This window comes from Nomascus leucogenys, chromosome 3 (assembly GCF_006542625.1).
Source record: "Nomascus leucogenys isolate Asia chromosome 3, Asia_NLE_v1, whole genome shotgun sequence".
NCBI lineage: Eukaryota > Metazoa > Chordata > Mammalia > Primates > Hylobatidae > Nomascus > Nomascus leucogenys.
Genome location: NC_044383.1, coordinates 11,330,074 through 11,357,421, shown reverse-complemented (window position 1 = coordinate 11,357,421; position 27,348 = coordinate 11,330,074). Strand labels below are relative to the sequence as shown.

At 49.8% G+C, this 27,348-nt stretch overlaps 1 protein-coding gene across 4 annotated transcripts in view; it reads left to right on the top strand.

The window, feature by feature from the left end:
- The window catches only part of TACC2 (transforming acidic coiled-coil containing protein 2), a 262,528-nt gene that overhangs the window by 160,218 nt on the left and 74,962 nt on the right, over window positions 1-27,348 (top strand). Inside the window, exon 1 of one of the 4 annotated variants that reach the window (XM_003255041.3) lies at window positions 13,551-14,115. The exons of 1 other annotated variant lie outside the window; for it this stretch is intronic. In XM_003255041.3, coding sequence (XP_003255089.2) covers window positions 14,048-14,115 — 68 coding nt within the window. In that variant the 5' untranslated portion in view covers window positions 13,551-14,047. Of the gene's footprint in view, window positions 1-13,550; window positions 14,116-27,348 lie in introns of those variants that run through there. 2 more of the 4 variants (XM_003255040.4, XM_012505781.2) reach the window with 2 other exon arrangements.

Sequence of the window (27,348 nt, the reverse complement as noted above, 5' to 3'; positions counted from 1 at the left end):
CCATTGTTCTCTTGCCTCTAAGTCCCACTGGGTCCAGGGCAGACTGAGCATAACTACGCTGAGCCGCTGAGCGGCCGGGGAGACGCGCGGAGGCATCGATGGGTCCCCTGGCTCCTGCTCAGCCTCCGGAATGTGAGCTGCTGCAGAGTGGGTGCTGGGCTGCCCCGCTGGCTTCAGCCTGAGGAGCAGGTGCAGAGGGTGTCAGTTAGACGGTGGCCCCCTCGGTTCCGTAGGCCCAGGTCTGCAGTTCTTTTCCTTCTTCTAGGAGGGGAGGGGAAGGAGAGCCGGCAGCAGTGGGGCTCCTTGGCCCTACTCTGGGGGCACAGCTGGGAGAAGCTGCAAAGCTTCAGCTTGTGACGCCATCTGGGCGGCAGTCCCATGGCCCCTAGAGCAGCTGGGAAGGGGATCCCGCCCTGAAGTGGGGCTCAGGGAGGGACATATGGGCAGGAATCTGTGAGGGCGTGGCTGGACGTGCTCAGCACAGCACTGCTGGGTGGAAGGTTTCAGGGCAGTGTGGGGGCCCTTCTTGCCCTGAATAGGGGCAGCTGAGGCCAGGAGCCCACCCCCCTCCCCCAGCACGGCTGCCCAGGGACGGCCCTCGGCTGCCACTTGATGGTTTTAGGTGCTTGCCCTCCAGGAGGCTGCGTTCCTTCCAAGCCAAATGCGTACTCTCGAGCCGTCAGACCCAGTGGAGGTGCAGAAAGAGGGGTGGCCAGGAGATGGCTGGTCACAGAGTGCCCCAAAGGAGGTGGAGAAATAGACCCCCAAACCAAGGGAGGCAGGGCCCAGGGAGGTGGGGTGGGATGGGATATGGTACGGGCACGTGCGGCTCAGGACCCCACCATGCCCGAGTGCCTCGCCGTGTTGATGAGTCAGTTTCTTTAACACTTCGCTGTCAGGAGAAGGACCTGCTGAGCGCTGGAGTCTAGGTGGAGTCATACAGCGTTCCTGGGTCCTCTCTTTTGCTTTGTTTGCATTTTTTGATCCTGCCAGCCAGCCTCTGGGCAGATACATCCCGGTTGATTCTGTGTCACAGACTATTTGGCATGTGGCGCAGGGGAAGGAGCATGAAGTTGGAAAGACATGCCTATTTACCAGCTGTGTGACGTGGCGTGAGTTACTTGACTACTCTGAGCCTTGGTTTACCCATCTTTAAGATGGGGCTAGTAGTATCCACCTTTTGGGGGTTATTATGAGTAGTAAATGTACATGAAGAATGTAGCTCTGTGTTTGACAAGTAGGAGGCACTGAATTCACATTCTCCCACTCCGACTCCCAGCAGTGATGGGGAAAAGGAGGCAGACAGAAACAGCTGTTCTGGAAACAGAACAATACAACATGATAAACTTAACATAGTACAACACGATAAACTCCAATAGAGCTGAGAACAAAAGACTCAAGAGAAGGGAGCACCTGACTCTGCCTGGAGAAGTTGGGAAGGCTTCCCAGAGGAGGCAGCATCACTGCTGAGTTTTGCAGCATGACTAGGTGTTTGCTGAGGGTAAAGAAGGGCAAAAGTGCTTCAGGGAAGAGGAACCAAACTTGCCAAAGCTTGGGGTGTGGCGAGGCCCAGCAGATTCAGGCAGCAGGTCAGAGAGGAACTGGAGGGACTAGAGGGAGGTATGGCGGCCTCAGACAGAGCAGCAGGATGGGCAGCCAAGGTGGCCATGGTCCTCAGATTTAGAGGGGCCTGCAGCCAGACTGGGGAGTTTGCTGGTGCCCAAGAAGTGCAGAGAAACATGTCTTCTCTTTTCAAGTAGGGGAGAGTCAGGATGGAATTTAGTTTGGGGAAATATCTCTGGTGGCGAGGAGGAGGGTGGGTGGAGGAGAGGCCAGAGGTCAGAGGGCCATGTGGAAGTTGTTCCCGTGGTCCAGGTGGGAGACAGTGGTGGCCTGAACTAAAGCAGTGGCCGTGGGGATGGAGGGGACCTGGGTCCGTCTTTGTGCCTTGCATTCATCCATTCACCAACGTTGATTGAGCATTTGCTCTGTGCAAGGCTGAAGGCAGGTGCTGGGATACAGTGGTGACCCTGCAGCGTGGGCCACACTATGTCTGCGGGTGACACTGCAGAGGTGACTACTCTCAGGCTGGACTGTGACTCTGGGCAGGGGCTCGCTGGGAGAAGTTGCCCAGGGCCTGGGGCTTGGCACCAGCATTTCCTCCCCTTACTGCCCAAGGCTGGGGCCCAGGGCCAGAGGGGTGTAATTCCCCATGTGTTTCCACCAAACATGGAGACCTTGGAGTATTCTCCTGGGCTAAGAGGCAAAGGATGGTGGCTGTTTGAGGATGACTTGCCCACCTTGTGCCCCACCTTGGTGTCCCTGCTCCCTTCTCTGTCTAAATACCATCTCGCCGAGAATCATTTCCTGGCTTTGCAGAAAGAATTACAGGGTCCTGCCTGCCTTTCTTGGGTTTAGATAATGGAGCTGAAAGCCAATGAATAAAATCAGAATGATTTCTTAAAGAGGGATGGAAGATCAAACAACAACAACAAAAAGAAATAAGCAAACAAAAATGAAAGGGGGAAGTCTTCCAGGTTGGAGGACCTGCAGTCTGGCCAGAGCGGCTCTGCTCAAACCACAGGGAGAAGCTTAACATGGTGGCCAGTACATATGTACTAACCCTATATGTGTCCATGATTGGCACGGACCTTCCCTTACTTGGTGGGCTGCAGCGATACTCTATTCCATTCCATTCCATAAACGCGTGTTGACACGGCTGACTTGATGACATGATTCCCTGGTGCATTGTCCTTCCTTCATTTCCAAGAGGAGGCAGCTTGTCCCGAGGTTGGCACGTGGTACCTGCAGTGCCTCTGCCAACACAGCCTGAGACATCTGTCCAGACTGACGTAGTTGGGGAAATGGGCTGAGCCGTCCTGCATCCTCACTCTCTGTGGCCAGAACGCTGACTGCTGCAGCGCCGTTTGGCAGGACTCAGGGTGGGAACTGGGGCCTTGTGGAGAAAAGGATGGAGAGCAAGGTAATAGGCTCTGGCTGGGATTAGGTTTCAGGTTCTCCCTGGAGCATCACAGAGTGGCTCTGGTTTTCTTACTCTTGTGATAACATCTGGCCTTTACTGAGGACTTCCTATGTACCAGGCACTGAGAGCAATGCTTTTGATATATATTTCTTTCTTTTTTTTTTTTTTTTTTTTGAGACAGAGTCTCACTTGCTCTGTCTCCCAGGCTGGAGTGCAGTGGTGTGATCTCGGCTCACTGCAGCCTCCGCCTCCCAGGTTCAGGCAGTTGTCTTGCCTCAGCATCTTCAGTAGATGGGATTACAGGCGTAGGTCACCATGCCCGGCTAAGTTTTGTATTTTTAGTAAAGACAGAGTTTCACCATGTTGGCCCGGCTGGTCTCAAACTCCTGACACCTGACATCAGGTGATCCTCCCGCCTCCCAAAGTGCTGGGATTACAGGCATAAGCCACAGCGCCTGGCCCAATATATATTTCATCTCATTTAATGTGCGTAACAGTCCTGTCAGGCAGATATTTTTATTGTGCCCCTTTTATAGATGGGACAACTGAAGCCCAGCAAAGTCAGAACACTGGCCGAGGCCCCAAGCTCTGAGGCCAAAGCTATGGCGGGAACCATTTGGGTTGGGTCATCTCATATCTGTGGACTCCTCCAGGAAGCCTTCCAGCCTCTAACTCCTCTGCCTGATTGCAGCCCTCGGGCTTGGAGTCCCGGAGATGTTGTGAGAGTCAGTGAAGCAGGGGCACCAAGTCCTCCTCAGGCCAAAGTGATTTCTTGTTTTTTCACAAAACAGCCACAGCAGCAGCCACAGCTAAACATGTATTGAGCACTTGCTGTATGCCTGGCACTGCAGTACCTCGGGCCTTTTCACATATTATCTCATTTAAACCTTGCACCCTCCATGTTATGGAAGAGGAACTGTTACTATTTTCATTGCACAGATGAGAAAACGGAAGCACAGAGGACTAATAACTTCTCAGGGTCAGCTTAAGGATGCCAGTGAGTGAAAAATGTCCCTTGCTTTCTATTCATCTCTTTGACTTAGGTGTCTGAGGAAGAGAGTTTAATTCAAACCTTACTGCTGAGCACCCAACCTGTCTTCCTCCCCCCGGCCCTCCAATCACACAAATAAACAAGATCTGCCACTAGGGAGATTGTTGAGGTCAGGGAGACTGGGGAGCTGGCTCTGGGCTCTGCATGTGGTACCTGGGGTCTCTTTGCAGCCCTGGAAGGGCTCATCCTAGGGAGGACCTCCTTGAGTTGCCTTCAGCCCTGGCCTCAGCTGGAAACAGTTTGGATGTCTGCCTTTCTCCTCTGTGTCTGCAAGTACAGCTCTGTCTACCCATTTCTCCATTTGTATGCTCATAGTTATTGAGGGCTTCCAAGGGCCTGATGCTGGGCCAGGCTCCCTCTTGGAGCCAACTTGCTGCTGCTAGGACAAAGGAGCCATCCCATACTGGGGCATGGGTGTGTGTATAAACTGGGCTTAATATCGTAGGCACAGGTAGATTCCGAGGCAGGCAGTCACAGCACAGGGGAAATGCTTATGCAAAGTAGCTGGAGTAATAGTTTAAAGATATGCAGAAAAATATGTAAATATGCCATGCATTTAGTTTTTGCCAAACTGATGGCTAATAGCCTCTGCAGGCTGTTAGGAAACCTTGTCATGCCTGTGTCCAGCTCTCTCTCACAACAATTCCTTAAGCTCAGCAAGGATGAAGCAGGAATTTGGTCAGTCTATTGTCACGGGAAGATTTTCTTCCCATGTACACATCAACTGCTAAAGATCTGAGAATTTAGGAAAAATAATCTCTTACCCTCAGACACACTTATATATTAATTGCAGCTGGACACAGTTAGGCAGGGTGTAGAGGGAATTATACCGACAGGGCCTCTCGGATGGTTATGGAAAGAGGGAAATATTTTTAGGGCTTGCTAACACACATGCAGGCGCACACACACCCACCCATGCTGACACGCTCATTCACTTACTCTGCCCACGGACTTTATGCTATCAATAGATGCTCATGGATGCTATTTCTGGCCCAGCTTTCTGGATTTCTGTTCCTTCATGGAGGCTTGAGTCAGCAGTTCTGAGCCTCAGCGCCTGGTTTTTGCTGCCTGGCTCACAAGTAGGGCAGCCCTGTGCCAGCTTCTGTCTCGACTGCTGCCGGCAGGCGTGGGAAGAAATTTACCCCAGGTGCTGCAAATTTACCCCAGGGCAGTCACAGGTAGCTGCTGTCTCTGTTCAAAATGAGGGAAGGACAGAGAGGCATGGAGGTTCTGCATTTGCTTTCTGTACTTTCATCTTGGAAGCATCTCCACCACCCGGCCACGGAGGGGAGCCCCTCCCACCACAGAGGCACAGATCCGCCCTTCTCAACCTGCTTCTCCAGTCTGGCCTCAGAAACCAGCTTTGCTGTTGATTTTGGCAGCTGGGAGACCCCCATCTCTGTTTACACCCAAATGTTTTCCTTAAAAGGCCTTTTATTCCTAGTAAAAAGTAGCCTCTAAAACCAGTGACTTTAAACCGTAGAGGAACTCAGTGGATTCACACATCAACATTCAAAGCAAATGCAATATTAAACCTCTTTAAACAAGAACCAAAACATTTTTGTGGTGCTTACTGAATTTTCTGTTCTTCCTGGAAATAGTTTCCCGAGAAGAAAGATGGATAACATTGGTTATGTTTTTGATCCTAGACAGATACAGTCACCTGGCTTAGGTGAGGGTGTTGGCTCTTTCTTCCCAGGCTTAGAATGGAACTGGGCTTTATTTATAAGTAGGAGCCTGAACTTTGGAGGTGGAGATTTTATTTGGCCACGTGTCTGCTGTGGGCCACCCTCTCAATTTTCACCTATGATCTTAAACACAGTTTATAAAGGTAGTTACAGGAAGGACATCTGGATTATCCGAAGGAAACTGTTATCTGAGAAAGGCCACTTAAAATGAGTCCACTTAATAAATCAAAGTTTTATGGCTAATAGTGGGAAAAACTTTTTTTTTTTTTTTCTGAGACTGAGTCTCACTCTGTCGCCCAGGCTGAAGTGCAGTGGCGCAATCTCGGCTCACTGCAAGCTCCGCCTCCTGGGTTCATGCCATTCTCCTGCCTCAGCCTCCTGAGTAGCTGGGACTACAGGTGCCCGCCACCGCGCCTGGCTACTTTTTTGTATTTTTAGTGGAGACGAGGTTTCACTGTATTAGCCAGGAAGGTCTTGATCTCTTGACCTCGTGATCCGCCCGCCTCGGCCTCCCAAAGTCCTGGGATTACAGGCGTGAGCCACTGTGCCTGGCCAATAGTATAAAAAACGTTTTTAAGACTTCACTCTGAAAAGAAATGAAAAGTTATGAAAATGATTTTATTTTAGATTTAACAAAATGTAGACTTTTTTTTTTTTTTTTTTTGAGATGCCTGTCGCCCAGGCTGGAGTGCAGTGGCGTGACCTCAGCTTGCTGCAAGCTCCGCCTCCTGGGTTCACATCGTTCTCCTGCCTCAGCCTCCCGAGTAGCTGGGACTACAGGCACCCACCACCGCACCCGGCTAATTTTTGTATTTTCAGTAGAGACAGGGTTTCACTGTGGTCTCCATCTCCTGACCTCGTGATCCGCCTGCCTTGGCCTCCCAAAGTGCTGGAATTACAGGTGTGAGCCACCGCACCCGGCCAACAAAATGTAGACTTCAGTGGTAACCACATGTTAATGCTTAGAATGAACAAAGGATTTGGGCAGATTTTTTTTGCCAGATTTTCAACATTGCATGTTCTTCACTTCACACCTGACTTCAGCTTAAGCAACAGGGTCACTCTTTCACAATCAGTTCTGAGGGCTTCTCTTGGTTCTTTCATCATCACGTTCTCTCTTTGAAGCCACCTTCTGTCCTCATCCTGGCTGAGTTTCTCTTCTTCAGTTGCTCACAGGTCTGACTGTGCCAGCTGCCCTTTCTTACAGCTTTGGGGTAGGTTTTGAGCAATTCTCTGGTGTCACTTTAATTGACTCCATGACATCCTCCTTCTTCTTCCAGGTTTGCAGTTTTGCTTTCTGGTTGTTGGCACTGTATATTTGCTCCTTCAATCAGCAAGAGATTGCCAAAGACTAGACTTGTGAGGACATGACTGGGCACAGTGTCTCACGTCTGTAGTCCCAGCACTTTGGGAGGAGAAGGTGAGTGGATCACTTGAGCCCAGGAGTTCGAGACCAGCTTAGGCAACACAGTGAGACCACATCTCTACAAAAAATACAAAAAAATTAGCCAGGCATGGTGGCACACGCCTGTGGTCCCAGCTACTCAGGAGACTAAAGCGGGAGGATCGTTTGAGCCCAGGAGGTCGAGGCTGCAGTGAGCTGAGATTGTGCCATCGCACTCCAGCCTGGGTGACAGAGTGAGACCCTGTCTCAAATAAAATACAGTAAAATAGACTTGTGAAGACAGGAGGAGCACGTGAGGGAGGATCAAGTCTATAAATGGTTGCTTTGTTGATGACGCTGTCCTAATGCTGCCCTTTGTGTTCTCTTATGTAACCTTGTTACCATGGAAACTTGAGTGGTGGGGACCCTTAGTGCAGGATGGGGAAACTAGAAATGCATCCCTGGGAACTTTGTAGTTTTAGGATTTTGTTGATTGCCAGGAGAGCTGAGGAGCCCCTGCCGTGCTTGCTGACATAGCTATATGGAAGAATATTGTATTGGTGGGAGGATATTGTTGAAGTCATCAGCTACCGTATACATACAGTCACCTGGTGAAGGGCTTGTGGGAGAATGCATGTTCAGAAAGTCACAACAGAAGCTGCTCATCCACGGGATGCTCTTTTTTTTTCTTCTTTTTTTTTTTAACCTGTCGGATTTTATGAATCATGTAACTGATCATAGTTGTTGCCCTTTTTGCTTTGGCTGTTGGGAAACTTAGAGCCAGACTTGTACCCCACTCCAGCAAGGGCTTAGGTCAGCACTTCCAGGCTCACCTCACTCCCTCTGGCTTTTACCCACCTTTTCTTCCTGTGTTTTCTTTGTTCTCTTGAATTGTCAGCTGAAATCCTTTTTGGCATTAGGTAGGGTATATTCTCTCAAAAGCTACCTCATGACTGTCTCCTACCATTTCCATCTCAAAAGAGCTGAAATCTCAAGCCAGCAATGGTGTGTTTTAAAAAAAAAGAGAGCTGAATTTATTTGGTAAAGAAAGAAAGATTTTGAGGATCGTATTCAGTCTTTGTGAACATGGTATTTGTGTTACTGATTTTTTTTTTTTTCATATGTGATGAGAATTCTTAATGCTAACAACTTTTGTATAGCCCTGAGATTTTGGGGACTGGCCTCCCTCCTTCCCTCCTTCCCTCCTTTCTTCCTCCCTTCCTATAGGTATCAAAGATTACAAATATGTTCTGAATTCTTAATTTAAAAATAAAAGTGAATCTCGACTGGCTGTGGGATCACAGGTGGCTCACACTTGTAATTCCAGCACTTTGGGAGGCCGAGGCGGGTGGATCACTTGAGGCCGGGAGTTCAAGACCAGCCTGGGCAGCATGGCGAAACCCCATCTCTACTAAAAAATACAAAAATTAGCTGGGCGTGGTGGCGTGCACCTGTGGTCCCAGCTACTCGGGAGGCTGAGGCAGGAGAATTGCCTGAACCCAGGAGGCAGAGGTTGCAGTGAGCTGAGATCGTGCCACTGTACTCCAACCTGGGCAACAGGGCGAGAGCGAGACTTCGTCTCAAAAAAAAAAAAACCCAAAAAACAAAAGTGAGTCTCATCTCCCTTTACTGATTTCTTTTCTAGCACATTTGGGTTACCTCCCTGGGTCTAACAGTGAAATTCCCAGTCTTCTGCCTCTGTCATAACTGAATCAACAGGGTTTTTCCCGCTGAAGAGTCACCTGTAGAGCTGTCCTTGCTTGTGAAGAACTTTGAAAGGTTCCAGGTGTAAATATGGTGAAGGTGGTAAGAAAGAGATGCAGTAAATAGATCAGCCCTTTGCAAGGAGAGAACAAGAGAACCTTCTGGAAAAGATGGGGCTTCATTGAAGCTTGTGCTTAAGCCCAAGAAACCACTCAGACTCCCAAAGGTGAGCATGTGAGATTTAATGCTGGCATGTAAGAGGTTAACAGAATATCTGTACCGCTGCAAATAAATGAACACAACCATCTTCTGCCTTTTCTCTATTCATCATAACAAGGCAAGAAAGCGCCAAGGCATCAATATGCAGGCAGCTGAGGGAATGGGAAGAAAGAAGTCTGGGGGCTGGCAGGGAGCAGACCCCTCCAGGGAGCTGGGGGAGCTGGGATGTGGTTTTCTGGAGGAATTGAGAGAGATGGAGAAGTTGAGGAGGGGGCAGCTCCTCAGCAGTGAGGCCACGGTGAGGACCTGGCCATGCTCCAATGCCGGATCAAAGCCAGGAGGTCGGATTGGGACTTTTTTGGAAAGGCAGTGGACAACTTTTAGAAGAAGACTGAGTGATGTGGAAGTGTGTCCTTTGGGGACACATGGAAAGAACGTCCATCCTGGGACTGTGACACCTGGGTGGAGAAAGCCCGGCACCGCACCATTCTCGCCTGAGCCCAGGCTCTGTCCCTGCTCCCAGGTCCCTGCTCCTGTTGACGTGTGGGTGCTGCATTCAGGCCACACAGCTTCCCAGCTCTTTGAATTTTCGGCAAGGCAGTGAGCGTGCCTAGCTCAGTGCAGGGCTTGGGTGTTCAGGCACTGCTGGGTGCAGAGTTGTGTGACGTGGGGCTGGATGCGCGGGGCCTCAGGTGGAGTAACAAGATAACACTCTCAGAGACAGCCCAGAGCCGGTCTCAAGCTCGACTCCCTGAAGAGAAGTCGCTGGGGTTTTGTCCAGCCTCCCTCCACTCCCCACCATGGTGTAGTGGGTGGTGGTGAAGACCCAGGGCTTGGAGGAGCCCTGTTCTCCATCTGTGTTTACATTCTTAGCTCCTCCAAATGGGTTTCTCTGTGATCTGACCTACTTTCCTGAGTGTGTGTGCTCGGGCTGATTAGCAGCTCGGGGTCCATTGGTGGTGTTTGGAGAGTCTTGCTGCTATGGCAACTGGAGACTCCCTGAGGCCACAGGCAAAGGTGGAGCCACTCACGTTTGTTTTTCTTGGGGTGTCAGAGGGGTCTCAAACTACTCGCAGTTTCTGACCATGGCTCAGTCCCTTGAACCTCTGTGGGACTGAAGAGGCTGCACTACATAGCTTCAGTTTATCTTTTGGCTACGGGGATTTGTCACGTTTGCTGATCTTTCTGGTAGGTGTCACTAAGTAATGTGAGAATAAGCTGGTTTCCACTTATAGGCCAGGTACATAATAGGTGCATTAACATATGTTGAACTGCTTTTTAGAAATGATGGATGCATTCCTTGACTTATCCAGGTTTCTAGGGTGTCTTTGGGGACGTCAGTAGGAACGTTTGCAGTGGAGCCTGTCTAACCGGGCTTAGCCTGCCTTCGGGTCCCTAGAATATGTGGACTATGGTCTAACAGACAGGCCCCCAGGTGCTGTTTGAGTTCAGGGTCTCATTAGGGCCATGCTTAGGAGAAGTGGGGTTCCCTGGGTGGTTTAAATAGAAAACACTCATTTGTTCCAGTTCTGGAGGCTGGAAGTCTGAGATCAGGGTGCCAGCATGGTTGAGTTCCTGATGAAGGCTGTCTTCCTGGCTTGCAGATGGCCACCTTCCTGCCTCACACAGCAGAGAAGCGGCAGGGGGCAGGTCTCGTGTTTCTTTCTCTTTTTATACAGGTATAATCTCATCTTGAGGGGACCCTTATGATGTAATCTAATTAACTCCCAAAAGCCCCACCTCCAAATACCATCCCACTAGGGATTAGGGCTTCAACACATGAATTTGGGAGAGAGGCACAAGCATTCAGTCCATAGCACAGCCCTTTTATCATTCTCCCTCATTTTCTTCAGCTTTACATTTTCTGTAGGCCGAGTTACTAGATCACCAGCTTTGTTTTAAATTGTTTATAAAGTCAGCATCAAAAGGTCTTCAATGAGGGTCTGAGAGACTCTTCCATAAATAATTTACACAAACTAATCATACATGGGTTTTAGTTGCATCGACTGTAATGGTGCCATGGCACTCACATTCTATTTGTTTCTCTCCTGGTTCTTTTTTTTTTTCTTTTTTTTTGAGACAGGGTCTCGCTCTGTCACCCAGGCTGGAGTGCAGTGGCACGATCATGGCTTACTGCAGCCTCGACTTGCTGGACTCAAGCACATCAGCCTCCTGGTAGCTGGGACCACAGTTATGCACCACCACACCCACCTAATTTTGTTTATTTTTTTGTAGAGACAAGGTCTCACTATGTTGCCCAGGCTGGTCTTGAACTCCGGGACTCAAGCAATCCTCCCACCTTGGCCTCCTCAAGTGCTGGGATTACAGACGTGAGCCACGGTGCCCAGCCCCTCTCCTGGTTCTTGATTGTGTTTTTGACAGCAGTGAGATGGTGTTGTCCCACTAAGTAATATGCCCTGTCACTATGTCGTAACTTTTGAGTTGTTGGGATTCTATGTAAAAGCACTTCACTTTAATGCTGCCTTAATTTCCTTTATGGTACTATACTTGGGGGGAAATTTTTTCTTATAAAGAAGAATCCTGATCCTGGGCATTCATAGGTGGTATTTAATTTACTTTTTCCAATGGCCTTGCAAAATAGATGCTTTTCCTCTTTTGCCAGCTGAGGAAATAAGGTTCAGTATAGTTAAATAGTTGGCTCAGGCCACACACTTAATGAGGGAGAAGTCAGGATTTGAACTCCGGTCTCATTTCAAACCCTATCTTGTTATTGCAGCGGAACCTCTACCTGTTAAGGGTAAGGACATTTAGATGGCTTTGTGCTTTTGTACATCATCTGAAAAATGTTTTTAAAAGTTGGCAGATGAGTTCTAATTGCGGTTCCTCATTTTTTCCTCATGTATTTTCTGAGTACCGGGCTTGGCTGAAGGCCAGTCCCTAGGTGCCCAGGGAAAGGGCCACTTTCCTTAAAACAGTAGCAGCCCAGGTTAGAGCTTACAGATGTTTCAGCTCCACGTGGTAAGCTTCTTTGGGCCCTCACCTGCATATGGAGCCCAAGAGGTCTGTTTTCTGACAGAGAAACAAACCCCCAGGGTGCTGAGAATGGTGACAGGATGAACAGGTTGCAGGATCCTTGCCACCAAGTGACACCCAATGCTGACAGTGAGTGACGGCTTCCCCAGGAGGTGTTTTCCAGAGCATGCCTCATCACACCACCCCTGACAGCCACCTTCCCTGCAAGATTGACATAATCATTAACTATTTTCATATAAAAGCAAAAGTAGACCTTCTCAATGTTTCCTGGAAATTTCATGTTGTTACATCCCAGAAAACGATGTTGATCCTCTGGCATTCTGTTTGACACTGATACTGAATAGGAGCAGTGGAAAGTCAGTCCCCGTGAAGCTCTGGAACTACTGTGACCTCGAGTGTCAGTATCAAAAAAGCCCATCCAAACGTCCTCGGCCACGTCGCTAGAAAACAGTGTATTGGAGGCAATTTTAAAATGCTTTGAACAATTTTGTTTTTATTTTCTTTTGCGTTTGGCCACAGTTTAGATACATTTTAGGCTCACTGCCCTGTGGGTGAAGACAAGCTGGGAAATGTGGAAGAATCTTCCACTTACCCATCAGAGGTTCCATTTGAATTCAGTTGTGAGTCTGGGCTGGGAGCGCAGGAAGCGGTTGTGTTGAATGTACAGCGTGAGGGGACGGTGGGGTTACCAGGTGTGCCCCAAACCTCCTGTACCTATACAGAGATGAACTCTTTCTCCAGCAGCCTTCAGTGAGGAGGCTCAGGAGCTCAAGCCTTGAGGATTTCCGAGCTAGCCATAGGCCAGGGACGGGGATTTGGCTGCTGATGGGTGACATGCTGCCAGCCACAGAATGGGGCTGGGCACTGGGAGCTTGGTGATGGGGTGTCACGGACATTCCTGCAGGCTCAGCCCGTGTTTAGAATCACAGAGCTGAGCCGATGCATGTCACGGAGAACTGCCTTTGCCCTGTACACACATGCTGCATTAGGGGCCTGCCTTGGACGGCTCAGCTGGCCGCGCGTCTGCCTGTTTAGGGTGAGCCTTTGCACAGGGCTTGGCTTTGTGGAGCTCATTTGGTGGCCAAAGATGGTGTTGCAGCCCCAGCCCGCTCGCAGGCCCAGTACCTTTTGCTCCCTAGCTTGCCCCAAGCCCTGCAGACTGTGCGGTGCAAAGGTCCTTGGAGGCTAGGCCCGGGCTGGCTGTGAGGGGAGAGCCAGGCCCCGCAGCTCTCCTTGGTACAGACCTCAGCTGCCTCCAGGACCTGGGACCTGAAGGAGGCAGAAGCCGGCGGTGGAAAAGGTCTCTCCCAGCGTCGCTCCCGCTGCCCGCTGCAGCCTATTTACCTGTTCCTCCAGCCGTCCCCCCAGTCCTGGGCCGGGAGAGACCATTTCCTCCTTCCTGGAGGGATGAGCCAACAGGGCTGAGCCCCCTACTCTCGGTGGTCAGCCCGCCCGACCACCACGCCCCTCCTTTCTAGGGCCCCAGCTCCCGGGCCGCGGCTCGTTTGCATTTCAAAGCTACACAATGCGGGCGGTCCCGGCGAGGCGGGAGGGGCTGGGGCAGAGGGAGGGTCTTCGCCTCCCCACCCCCAGCCCCGTTTCCGGAGCCCGCGATGGAGCTTTGTGAAGATGCAGGCGTTGGGGCTCCTCGGCGATGATGACATCATTGTGTCACACACAGGAGCCGGCTGCCGGGGGGGTTTAAGAGAAGAGCTGTTCGGACCACACCGGCGCTCACGCTTACACCCGCACGCCCCGGGCAGAGCCGCGCACGCCGGCCACACTCGGGCGCGCGCCGGCCACACTTGCGCGCACACACCCGCGGCGCTCGCCCCCCGGGCCCCGGCTCGGGCCGCGAGTCGCAGCTCCCTGCCGCCGCCGCCGCCACGGATGCCCGCAGTTGCTCCCCTCTGCAGTGCAGCAACCCCGGCCGCCGGCCGGCCCGCCCCGGCTCCCGGCTGCAGGAATCGCGCCAGGACGCTGGCCCCGCTCGCGGCTAGCTTGCACGCCAGGGCACAGCGAGGATGGGAGGGTCGCAGTCCCTGCAGCCAGCCCCAGCCAGCGACCTGAACCTGGAGGCTTCCGAGGCAATGTAAGTGCTCCGCCCGGGCCGCCCCGAGTCTCCCGGAGAGGAGGAGAGGATGCCCGGGCTTTGTTAGTGTCGCCTTTCCTAATGCCTGTGCAACCTGGAGCCCAGGCTGGCCTGGGGTTCTCCGCAGCCTTGGAAGGCTTTATCTGGTGGCTGCTCTGGGAGGAGCATCTGGTAGCCCCAAGTTACTGCTGTGGGCAGAAACGATTCCCTGGAATTCAGTTTTGGTCGCTCAGCAGTGGGTGCATGGCTGGGGGGCTTCTCCTGCCGTCAGCATCTTTCCTCTGCACCCCCGGCACAGTGGTATTTCCTGCAAGGGAACAGCCAGGCATCCGAGACTGCCTCCTCCTAGGAAGAACCCATGAGCGTGGCAGCTCCGTGCCCGGGGAGACAGCCCAGTTTCCGGGCAGCTGCGCGTGTGGCTGGGCAGATGGCGTGGTGCGCTCTGGTGGACGTTCCGTCCAGTTAGCCTAAGCATCATCCACATACTCAATCTGGTGAACACTCGAGGACAAGGCCGCTTGCTATTATTAGTAAAGGGCCGAACCGTCCTGTCATTGGTGGAGGCAGTGCTTGACTGTGCATCGATCCAGGAATCCGATCTTTTCTCTCAACCACAGAGCTAACGTGCTCAGAAGTGGCCCTTATCCTGACTGAGTGTTTATTAGAATTCACGTTTCTGTTATGGTCGTCTCCATTACCTACCCAGGCATGTTTGGACGATGGGGCTTATTGAATGGGTCTGCCGGCCGGGTCGCATTTCGGCAACTCAGGCTTGTATCCAGTGTGGACCTCCCAGTCTCACCTGCCCCCACTTTTCCAGAGAGAAGACTGTGTTTCAGAGAAGAGTATTTTCTGGGGACTTGGGGGTGGGTGTAGTAAAGTGGGTTCTTAAGAGTCATGGATGTGTAGATTAAAAGATGTTGGGGTTGATCTGTGTGTTGTAGGAGGGATGGGGCCCGAGGGGGTACTTCCTCACTGGTCCCTCGACCCCTGGGCTTCAGTGAGGAGTTGGCTCGGCGTGGTGATGTAATGCTAGGCTGAGCCTCGTGGTTTTCTGGGCTCTAGCTCTTTAGCAGGGAGTCATTCTTCTGAGCAGGTGTGCACCCATCATTTGTCTTCACCCCTGTAGCTTGAGAAAGCATCGTCTTACAATGGAGGCACATCGCGTTTGAGGATTTTCTTTTTAAATGTTATGATCCTTGTGCTGTGCCTGCCTTGTTTCTCATGCACGTGTAGTGTTGCTAGGTGCATGGAAATACAACTCGAGTCTAGGCAGAAAAGAACCATTTTAACCTATTTTTTGCAAGTCTCTATAGTGGAATTGAGTTAACCAGTGACAGGCACTGGCCAGCTCTCGCGGCTCAGACCTATCTAGTAAAGAGCTTAGGAAACAGAAAGGACAATGTGACTGTACGTTTGGGAAAATGTGCTCCTCGGTCATTGGAAATTCAGCTCGCCGGTCCCTAACGTCCCCGCCCTCTTTCTCAGCTGAGTTAATAAATGATCAGTGTTCTGTCAGGTGAGGTCCGAGTTTAGATAGCTTCTGTTAGGTAGCTGTGCCTTTTTGGATAAGGTCCCTTAAGGTTCTGCCCACTGGGATAGTGGTGTTTAAATAAAATTTCAGGCTGAATGGCCACATTGTGATGGAAGCTGTTTATCAAATATTTTCACGGTTGAGTTGGTCCATATGCACCCGCCTGAGGCTTCTCTCCCTAGAACTGCTGCCTCTGAAGTGTCCCTAAATATAGATCTTTAAGATAGTATATTCACTCATTCACAAAATCCCACCCTCCATTCCATAACATTTTTGTTCTAAAAAAATGGAGACAGAGGAAGTGTTTGGGGCCAGTGCCATTGCTAGCATCTGTCCTCTTCAAAACCTGTCTCTGCTCTCTGAATAACTGGGGTTTATTTTTCTACTGCAGATGTGCTCTTTCCCAGTCTAGAGGTTTTAAAAATACATATTCAGAGAGTGCCTCTTTCCTGCCCAGGCACAGGTCTTTCTTGGTAGTATAAATGCATGCACGTGAATAATACACAAGACAGCAACAGAGTGTGGGGTCCATGGCAGGAAAGAGGTTGCATTGTAAGATGATGCCGTCAGGGCTTCAGGGATGGTGACAAACGCAGGGTGCGCACCTGCTGCGGGGTACAGCTCCTGACAACCGGAATCTAGAGTGAATGTTTCCCTTTTTCTCTGCTGGTTCCCTGTGAAAGACTGGCTTAAGGAGGGCCATGGTGTTAAGAGTGAAATCAAAAGATAGAGGATTTGGAAGTGACTGAAGGATTTTGTTTTTTAATTTAAATTTTATAGCTTTAAGATTTCTTTCCCTCCAATTGCAGGTTTGGGGTGCCTTTGGGCAGCTTTTGTAGCTCCAGCTGACAGCTTCATTCTATGCAGGAGTGCATTGGGCTAGGGAGGGAGCGACTTTTGTATCTCCCCTTTTGAGAGCTCAGGCATCAAGATTGGAGCAGCAGAAGTCCCATGGGACTGGGGATTGAAGCCTGAGGATGAAGGTGCAAATGGTGACGAGTCCCTTGCTGCTCCCAGGGTTGGCCACACACGACAGCATCAGCTGCCCGAAGGGGCTTGCTAGAAACACAGAGCCTCAGACCTCACCCCAGACCAGCTGAATCAGAATCTCCATTTCATCCAGGGACTTGTAAAGATGCAGGTGATTTGTAGGCATCCCAAAATTTGAGAAGCCATGAGCTGGTTCAGTCTTCCCTCCATCCTGTCCATGAGATGTTTCTGGCCACTTCTCTGACTGCTCCTTTCCTATCTGGCAAAGAAGTTCTTGTGGCAATAGTGGCCATTTGTTTCTAAATAGAATATGGGTAGCAAGGGGAGGGAGAATTCTCTCACAGAAAACACTTATTTCTTAGTATGGATGGTAGGAGACACAGGAATGGACAAGAAGTACTTGAGTAAATGTGGTCTGCAGCTATTGATCAGACCTGCTGTTCATCCCTTGCTTCCGTGGCAGTCCCGTATGGTGCGGCTTCTGCTAAGTGAGGCAGCATTAAGTACTTTGTCCTTTGTGTAGTTGGAGACCCCCGTTTCAGGGGTTCCCTCAGCTTCCACCAAATCCCCACACCCTGGCCACTGAAAACCACCCAGGGGGCCATTATCATCAGAGAGCAAAAGCGGTGGTTCTGTTGGCAAAGTCGGGCAGCCCCGACTGTTGCCCTACTCTCAAAGTGAGCACGTGCCTTGGCTCTAAAAAACAAATCACAGATATGGAAACCCATACCTCTGTAGACCCGTGGATCGAAGTAGAGGGGCCAGGGTGGATGGGAGAGAAGCGATGGAGGAGGAAGCAACAGGCTCTGTGATTGATGAGATGGGGGAGGGAAGAGAAGAGACAGTGGCAAGTACAAAGTGGAAGTTTCATACCCTGGTGACTAAGAGAAAGAAGTGGCATTGGCCAAGACAGACAAGAAAACTGGATTGGGAGCTAGTTTGGGGAAGTTGATGAGTTGGCTGAGATTTCAGAAGTGGGTGGGATCGGATGTAGCTGGAGAGAGGCCAGGCAAAAGAAGGATCTCGGGTACCACTGCAGTAGGTGGAGAGATTGGAGTTCTCCACGCATCTGTGGTTAGAAGTGGGGTTCTGGTCCCTTCCCTTATGTGGTTCCTGACCTTTTCTTTGGGAGCTGTAGAGAAAATCCGATGACTCTGATCCTGCCCCTCCTGCCTCGCAGGGTTTTTCAGAGGTGAGATGCCACATCTGCAAAGACTCTGAGAAGACGTAAGTGCCAGAAAACTGCAAAAGTGGAAATGCCCTGTGCCTGAAATTGCCAGCCTCTCAGTCACGCAGAAGGCCAGAAACGGCCGCTGCGGCTCCAAGCAGGAATCTTTCTTTAGCTCTTATTAGATCTTTTTCTTTTTCTTTCCTTCTTTTTTTTTCTTTTCTTTTTTTTTTTTTTTTTTTTTTTTTGAGACAGTGTTTCACTCTGTTGCCCAGGCTTCGTATTAACAGTGTGATCACAGCTCACTGCAGCCTCGACCTTCCAGACTCAAGGGATTTTCCTACCTCATCCTCTCAAGTAGCTGGGACTATAGGTACACATCACCATGCCCAGCTACTTTTTTTTTTTTTTAATAATTTTTTGTAGAGACGGGCCTTGCTATGTGGCCCAGGCTGGTCTCTTAACTCCTGGGCTCAAGTGAGCCATCCGCTTCAGCCTCCCAAAGTGTTGGGATCCCAGGCATGAGCCAGCGCACCCAGCCGTAGATCTTTTTCAAGGTTTTGTTTCTTGGGGCAACCCTTGGCTAAATGCTTTAGCTTAAATGACAGCATTCCTAATGTGAGTTGCAGCCAGTTTCTGAGTTCCTGGAGGGAGATTTTACTTTGGATATTACTGTTGGACACAATAGAGTTTTTTCTCCCCTAAAATAGAGTAAGCTGCAACATTATCTATAGAGTGGGAGGGGGAGATTGATTCCCAAAGGAAGCTTGGGTGCATTTTTCCATGCCATTATTCCTAGATATCACCAGCGTGGCCCTGCCCCCGTGTTCATAAGAGTCCTGGGCTTTCACTATCTTCTCTGTGGGACTTGCCTGGAGGCTTTCTCTTAGGTGGGCTGTAGGCAAATATATTCTGAGGTCCTCCAGGTAGCTACCAATCATCCAAGGGGCCATGCCATGCTGGGGCCCAGGGACAGGGTACCCTGTCGAGGATGGGGTGGACAGCTAGGACTTGGATACTGATTGAGTGTGGCACTGCAGGTGAACGTCAGATCAAGGTCAGTGGATTCTGGGTTGCTCTTCCATCAACCCTCCCATTCCCATCCCTGTGTTTCTTTCCACTGTCTACAGCCTGTTTCTGTGGCTAGATTTTTGGTTGCCTAGGAAACAACTTTATTCTGAAACATGATTGGCTGTTCTTGCCAAATGGATTACCCAAGCTAGGGCAGTGTTCTGGGGTAAGCAAGCGATGCTGAACAATTCTGTTTCTTCCCTTTAAGATTAATGGTGAGGACTTAGGCATTGTAAGCAATTGTTCTGTGAAAACCAATTGTTCATGGACTGATGCTTTTGTTTCAGGTTGGACAGGGGTTTAGGGGAGACTGGTTGGCCACAAAGAACTGACTGAGTCAGAACTGCTCACACACATCTATCCTGTGTTGGAAGCAGTAGCTCAGATGACATTTCTGTTTATGTTTACAAATTCACTTTAGCAGTTGTTTCTGGAGTGCAGGTGTGTGCTGTTTAAACGCCATTGCCAAATATGGAAACAGAGCTGGATGCTGCAGTGTTGAAGCCAGGAGTGAAAAGCCTGCTGAGCAGGCTCAGATTCAGTAGAAACTCTTGTGTGCCGTGTCTGTGTGCTTGGTTTTTTTCGTTATAGAAATAATTATATCCCTTAATCCTGCAAGGTGGGTGACTCCTATAGATAAGGAAACTGAGTCCTCTGGATGGTTTGAATTAAGGGATCAGTAAACTTTCTGTAAAAGACCTCATAGTACATATTTTAGGCTTTCTGGGCCATTCCGTCTTTGTGCAACATCTCTGCTGTTACAGTTCAAAAGCAGCCAGAGACAACATGTAAATCCATGTTCCAGTAGAGTTTTAGTTACAAAAACAGGCTGCAGGTTGTAGTTTGCTGATTCCTGGTTATATGGATGATTGGTACAGGGCTCAGACTTATGTCCCCTTTGGCCTGGGCCATCTTTGTTTTCTGTTCTCTCTCTCTCTCTAAGACATCTCATTTATGCTCATGGACTTAAGTAATATGTGCCAATAATGCCCCAATTTGTAGCCTTTCCTCTCATCTGAGCACTGTAATTTTCCTTTTTTCTGAGACAGTGTCTCGCTCTGTCACCCAGACTGGAGTACAGTGGCACAATCATGGCTCACTGCAGTCTTCACCTCCCAGGCTCAAGTGATCCTCCTGCCTCAGCCTCCCGAGTAGCTGGGAATCCAGGTGCATGCCACCATGCCTGGCTAATTTTTAAATTCTTTGTAGAGACAGGGCCTCCCTATATTGCCCAAGCTGGTCTTGAACTCCTGGGCTCAAGTGATCCTCCCTCCTTGGCCTCCCAAAGTGCTAGGATTACAAGCATGAGCCACTGTGCCTGGCCTTAATTCAATTGTTTACTTCATATCTCCTCTGGGATTTCTCCTGGATAGCTCAGGCTCAACATGGCCAAAGTAGAACTCTGATGACCATCTTCCTCTCAAAAACAAAAACAAATGTACATTCAAACGAACCCAGCCCCACCCCCATCTTCCTCATCTCAACACCTGGCACCTTCTTCACCCAGGTGCTCAAACCAGAAACCTGATGATCAAGTCTTTTTTTTTTTTTTTTTTTTTGAGATGGAGTCTCACTCTGTCCCCCAGGCTGGAGTGAAGTGGCATGATCTCGGCCACACTGCAGCCTCCGTCTCCCGGGTTCAAGCGATTCTCCTGCCTCAGCCTCCCAAGTAGCTGGAAATACAGGCGCACGCCACTGTGCCCAGCTAATTTTTGTAATTTTTAATAGAGACGGGGTTTAAATTTTGTATTTTTAGTAGAGACGGGGTTTCACCATGTTGGCCAGGCTGGTCTCGAACTCTTGACCTCAAATGATATGCCTGCCTCAGCCTTCCACAGTGCTGGGATCACAGGTGTGAGCCACTGTGCCTGACCATGATAATCAAGTCTTATCTTCACTTTTCCCTCACCTCTCTTCTTTCTGGAACAGTCCATGTCACTGGACTTCCATGGTTAAAACCTGTATCTGCTTCCCATTGCTTTTAGTCTAAAATCCAAATCCCTTGCTAGCGCCTCCAGGCCCTGCCACCTGGCTCCCGCCGCTCCTCCCCTCGCCTGATGTTCACCAGGACTCTGGTCGCCTGTCAGTTCTTTGAACAAACAACACTGTCCAATCTCAGAGACTTAGAACGCTCCATCCACTCCCCTCAGTGGGCATCTTCTGCTCCGTCCCTTGGCTGGTCTCTTTTTTCCTGTCTTTATCTCCTTCCACCCAAGGAGGTTGCTGGCTGGGTAAACCAGGAGTCTGCTGCAAGCGCTGCAGGGCTTGTGAGGGGGCTGGCATGTGGCTGTGAGCAGTAGATTAGGGGCCATGAGCAACAGATTACCTTTGTTCCTGCATTCTTAGCCCTTACAAAGGAAAGCAGTGGGTCTTTTACAAAGGAAAGTGGGTCTTTTGTACAGTACACCCCATGGCTGTGCAATAAATCCGGTGGGGGCGGTGGGCCTCCCCGCAGGTTATGTACCTGTCTGCCTCCTTATTCAGATGGACTTGTTTCCTCTGAGTTTCTGCTTTTGCCTTTACCTCTGCTTTCTCCTTAAATGGAAGTAGATGGATGCAGCTCTTCTTGCCTAAAACAGAAGCCTTGGGCTCTGGGCAGAGCAGTGGGGGCCGAGGTAGGTGGGTGGAGGCAGGGTGGCGTGGCCCCTCTGCTCAGGGTTTCCCAGAGCCCTGCTGACAGGCGGTCACAGTGGCTCTGTGTCCTTATGGGGCTGAGAACTCAGGCCAGCTGCTGGGCCAAGTTTACCATCAACATTTCAGCTTCACTTACTCCAAGGTGTTTGTGGACTTCCAGAGTCTGCGGATGTTAGAACTGGAAACATCAGGATTTTAGAAATAACAGAGGGTTTAAATCCCCCAGCACTTCATTTGTGAAATATGACTTAGGCCTTTCCGGCTAGTCATTATTCAAAATAAGTCAGGTAGTCATTTTAATCTTTTCCCTTTAACTTTCAAAGTGCTAAAAGAAAATGTTTGTAGGTGGACGTATCATTTGGTAAACTCAAATCAGAGGCCTCTTCCCATGTGGTGAAACAGCTTAGATTGCAAACTCTTTCTCCCATGAGGAAATGCAGTGGATGGTTAATTTGGGAATAAAAATGAGCCTCCTTGGGCCCTTGGCCAGGCCCTTCCATGAGTCTTAGCCTTGTGTCTTTGCTCTGAAGTATTTTTTTCTTTTCTGTCTCCATACATCTCCTTAGGGATGTTCTAGAGGTCAGTTCCAAGGAGGGTGGGTGTTTACTGTGTTCAGCCCAAGTGGAAAATAGCTGTAGCCATCTTCAGAGAAAGCTGACCCCTCTTGAGGACCAGCAAGCCCAGAGGTGGGTGGACAAACATGTGGGCTCTTGGTACCTGACACCTGTTGAGACTGGCCTGAGTTAAAACCATCCAAGCCTGAATGTAGAGCCCTAGAAATGAGCTAGATTGTACTCAAGGCTGCAGGGATATGACCCATGACTCCTGGGGCCTTAATTTTATGTTTTGACTCGTGGTTACAGCAGGCTGTTGGTCTAGGTTGAAGCTTGATGTTTAGAAAATACCTGGGCTGCTTTCTGTCTGCTGCTGGGGGAGAGAATCAGGCAGGGGAGGGCACAGCCTGTTGTTACTGTGCACCCAGGAGGAGCTGAGTTTGCTGCAGCAGCCCTGTGCCAGCACCACCCTTCCTGGGGCTCACATCTGGGTCTCTGTACTTGAGAAGCAGCCTACATCCAAGGGGCTGCAGCCTCTCACGGTGGCTCCTCTGTGCCACTTATCCAGGCCCCTGGTGGAAGCTGCACATTGTTCATTGTTCTGCATTAAAGGGAGGCGCCTACAGTGGTCTGGAAGTATTTTCCCTCCGGAAGAAGGCGGGAGAGGTTGGCTTTATTAGCTTTACTTTAGGGAAAACATCTGCGCACATTTAGATCCTGCATGGAACTTCGCAGCTGAGCCTCTTTCAGGAGAGGATCCTGTGACTGCCCATTGCCTTTCATGAATGGCGCTAAGACGCCGTCCTGGGGCGCAGGGCTGCTGGGGGAGTGAGGAGCATCCCTCACAGCACCAGGCTCTTGTGGGAGGAGGAAGAGCCAGGAGTGCACAGAGGGTGAGCGAGAGCAGCCGGGGAGGGCAGGGGGTGGGGGCAGGCCGTCTGTTTGGCATTCTGGCCTGTGTGTGAGAGCGCTGAGTTTGGACCCCCAAACCCATGACTAGCGGAGTTTGTGTGAGCAGGCGAAGGCTTGTGACCAGGAGCCTGGGGCCTAAAGAGGTGTTTCTGGGCAGAGCTGTACCCAGAACATCCTCAGACAGGCTTTGCCTGTGGCCTCAGCTTGGGTACCTTTGGTTGCAAGTAGAAAAAAACCAATTCAAACTGACTTAGAGAAAAGAGGGCATATATCTCCTGTGCCTGACAGGTGGGATTCCTACAGGGGTAATTGCTAGGATGGCTTTAGAAAAATGGGCCCTCCTCACCCCAGAAAACCCCAAAAAGCCCGAAGCATCAGAGTTTTTGGGTTTTAGAATCACCTTTGATCTAGAACAGCTGACTTACTCTTGTTGCTTCCTGGGGCTGCCTCATCCTCTCTGCAACCTCCTTGGCAGACATACTGGCTTCCAGCTGCTAGGGAAGTTTGTGCCCCAGCCTCGGTGACCCAGAGCCAGGCTGGGGTCTGAAAAGAGAGCTGGGCACCACGCCCTGGGCTTTGGCTTGGTCCACGAATGCCCCTTAACAGCTCAGCTCAGTCTCCTGCCTGTGGGAGGCAACTTGCTCCTGGGCAACTTCCAGGTCTGGCACTTGTCACGAGCATCTTTACGTGCCAGGGCACAGCCTAAGAGAAGTGACACCAGACACAGGAGAGGCAAGGGGCTGTAGGAGTGTGGTCATATGTGGCACTGTGTTCCCAGGAGCCCTGCTGCTGATGGCCTTGGGGTCAGTGGGGAAGAGCACCAGGCAAGAAAGGAAAACATGTCTGTGGAAGGTGGTCCTTTGCCTGCCCTGCGAGATGAGGGGAAGCAGGACTTCAGGAGCCAGAGGTCTTCCTTCTTCATGTCCTTCCTGCCCAGCCTTTCTGGTAACAGGTAAGGGAAGAGCACGGCTGAGTCTGCTATGGAGCACACACTATGAAGGCCAGCCCCTCTGGGAGCACAGCTCTTACCGTCCAGCGCCATGCACGTTCCAGGCTCCATGACCTGGGGCCAGCAGCCACCTGCTCCCATAGACAGGGAAGTGGGCTAGGCTGGGCTGGGCTGAGCCAAGCCAAGCCTAGGCTGCGGCCAGCGGAGCTCTTCTGCCCGCCTCCTCTCTCCCTTTGTGGGACAGGACTGTCCCTGTTATCCTGGTCATGCCACAGGGCTCAGTGGACTGTCCACGGGTTCTTTGTCCTGATTGTAGTTTCTCCATTTCCTCTTTGTTTTTCCAATGGGTGCGACTATCAGTCCATATCTGTGACCTGCATATTTTACCTGGACCAACAAGACAGGTGGCCTGGAGGCTGAGGGTGTGCCTGATGAACTCAGCCAGCACTCGCAAGATAGAGCCTGCCCAGATCAGCCTTAGCCAGCGATCTCTGCTGTTAAGAAAAGTGCAACGCCTTGGCAATACCTCCCAGAAAAATAGCTAGCGGGCAGTGGCACTGGCTCAGTACAGACCTGCCCTAGGTTTCTGGGCACATGACAGTGCCCACTCACTCCATGGGCTTGAGAAGACTGGCATTCAGGGCCTCATTTATGATGTTGGTGAAATGGAATTAACCTCCCCCCCTTCCCCCCACCGCCGTGTCTCCCTCTCTGTTGCTAAAGAATTCTGTAGGTAAGAAAGATAATGCATAAAGTGTTTAGGGAACCAGGAGAAGAATTGGTGCATAAAACGTTCGTGAAACACTATGCTCCTGTTTTTTTTTTTTTAATTGACAAAAATTCCATTGTAGAATGGCTAAATCAACCTAATTAATGTATTACCTCCCCTACCTTTTGTGTGTGTAGAATACACTTAAAATCTACTCTCTTAGCAATTTTCAAGTATATAGCACATTGTTATTGACTAGATATAGTCACTAAGTTGTACAATAGATCTAACTGTTGAACTAACTAGTAGTTGAACTAATTTCTCTTAGCTGACTGAAATTTTGTGCCTTTGACCAACATCTCTCCCCCATGTCCCAGCCTCTGGTAAACAGCATTCTACTCTCTGCTTCTATGAGTTTGGCTTTATTTTAGATTCCCCATGAAAAGGAGATCACTGTGGGTTTCATTTATTTTTAAATTTTATTTACTTATTTTGAGATAGGGTCTTATTCTGTTGCCCAGGCTGGAGTGCAGTGGCACAGTCATGGCTCACTGCTGCTTCAACCTCCCCAGGCTCAGATGATCCTCCCATCTCGGCCTCCCTAGTAGCTGGGACACCCTTGGCTAATTTTTGTATTTTTTGTAGAGATGGGGTTTCTGCCATGTTGCCCAGGCTGGTCTCTAACTCCTGACATCAAGCAATTCTCCTGCCTTGGCCTCCCAAAGTGCTGGGATTACAGGCATGAGTCACTGCACCTGTCCTGGTTTTGTATTTTAAATACAGCACAATTCTTGGTGAAGAAAAACACTGAAACACTGATGCATTGTGGAAAAGGATACATTAGTTAATGTGGGAAAGGATACATTAGTTATCACTCCTGAACTGTTTGTAACAACAAGGAAACCCCTTCATTCCCGTGCTAACCCTCAGGAACAAGCCTGCCCAGACACGGTTCTGTCCAGAATGCAGTTTCTGTTCTTTGTGCTCCTTGGGTTCACATATTGCATTTCTCGATGTAGGCTCGAAATTATGTGAATTTTTATTTTTCTGGATACTGTTTTTCTTCCACTTCTTCAGATGTGACTACGCTTTCGAAAATTCAGAGCTTAAATGCCTGACAGGGTAAGAGGAAAGGAGCCCAAGGTGTAGGGGTGACCAGGTACAGACTTTCCTGGAGACTGTCTGAATTGTCTACAACTCAGGGACCCAGAGAATATATTCTCACTATCCAGAGATAATATTTTATTTGTCAAAAATATTAGAAGATGGGCCGGGTACCACAGCTCAACGCTTGTAATCCCAGCAGTTTGGGAGGCTGAGGCAGGCGGATTGCTTGAGCTCAGGAGTTAGAGACCAGCATGTGCAACATGGCCAGCATGGCAACATGGCAAAACTGTTTAAAAAGTACAAAAATTAGCTGGGTGCGGTGGTGCATGCCTATAGTCACAGCTGCTTGGGAGGCTGAGGTGGGAGGATCGCTTGAACCCAGGAGTTGAGGCTGCAGTGAGTTGTGTTTGCACCACTGCACTGTAACCTGAACAACAGAGCAAAACCTTGTCCCAAAAAAAAAAAATATATATATATATATATACGTATATATAGGAAGATGAAATTGGAGTAGTCAAGTTGTAAGATAGAAAAGGCCAAAGTAGCAGAATGGTGGCTGCAGATGAAGATTGGGTGCCACTCAAGTTGACTTTCATTCTGAATTTTCACATTTGTAAACTCAGAGGTCTGGCTTTTTTAATATATGGGTCCTTATTCTTAGAAGTAAGAGGCTGGCTTTGTCATTTAGGACTGTTTGGAAACTGGCATTCCTGAAATTCTCCCTTCAGGTCCTCCCTTCAGGTCCTCCCTGCTCAATAAAGAACTTTGACTCTTACGCCCTCGGTTGGACAGTGGTTTTGTGCATCAGAGGTTCCCACAGGGGAGTTGTTGGGAATAGGCTGTCTCGTGTTCTGTGAGGGACTAGGGGACTCATGCCGGTGCTCACAGCTCATCCTAGCTAAAGAGAAAGAGTCACATCATTTTACTTAGTATCCCATTTTATGTGTAGACAAAAATAGATTTTATTTTTTTCTGTAAAATGTGTGGCCTTGTAGATAACCATGCAGATTCAAGCTGCTGAAAGGCCTGATGTGGCCCTAGAAAGCCAGAATTTGAATGGGATTAGTCACAGCAAGTCAGCAAATGTAGGAGATGGAAAACTGGCTTCCTCCACCCACCTAGGTTCTTTGGCTGGGCTACAAATTAAATGGACATAAAATAGATTAACAGGAGAAAAAACACAGTAATTATGTGTATATGCATGGGAGTCCCACAAAATAAGAGACTCAAAAGAAGGGTCCGAAGAGGGAAGCTTATATAGTCCCCTGAGCCACAGAAAGGAATAGGGGCCTGGGGCTTCTGGTGGGTGGTAGAGACAAGTTATGGAAGAGTGAGGGGAGGAAGTGTAAGGTGAGTAAATGTGGTCCTGTTATGCCCATAAAATCTCTTGGTTCATCACAGTTGCCTGGAGCAGCCCCATCCTCATAGAGATGCTTTACTAATGTAGATTTTCTTGATGGATATCATTGTGTTTTACAAAAGGGCCGCTTTTCAGAGCTACTCCTGTGTCTGCAGTTTCTCAGAATAACCAGCCCCAAATATGACAAGCATAGTTTGGGGTGGTATATTCTGGCCTCCTACACTTGCATTTTGGGGTGGTATGTC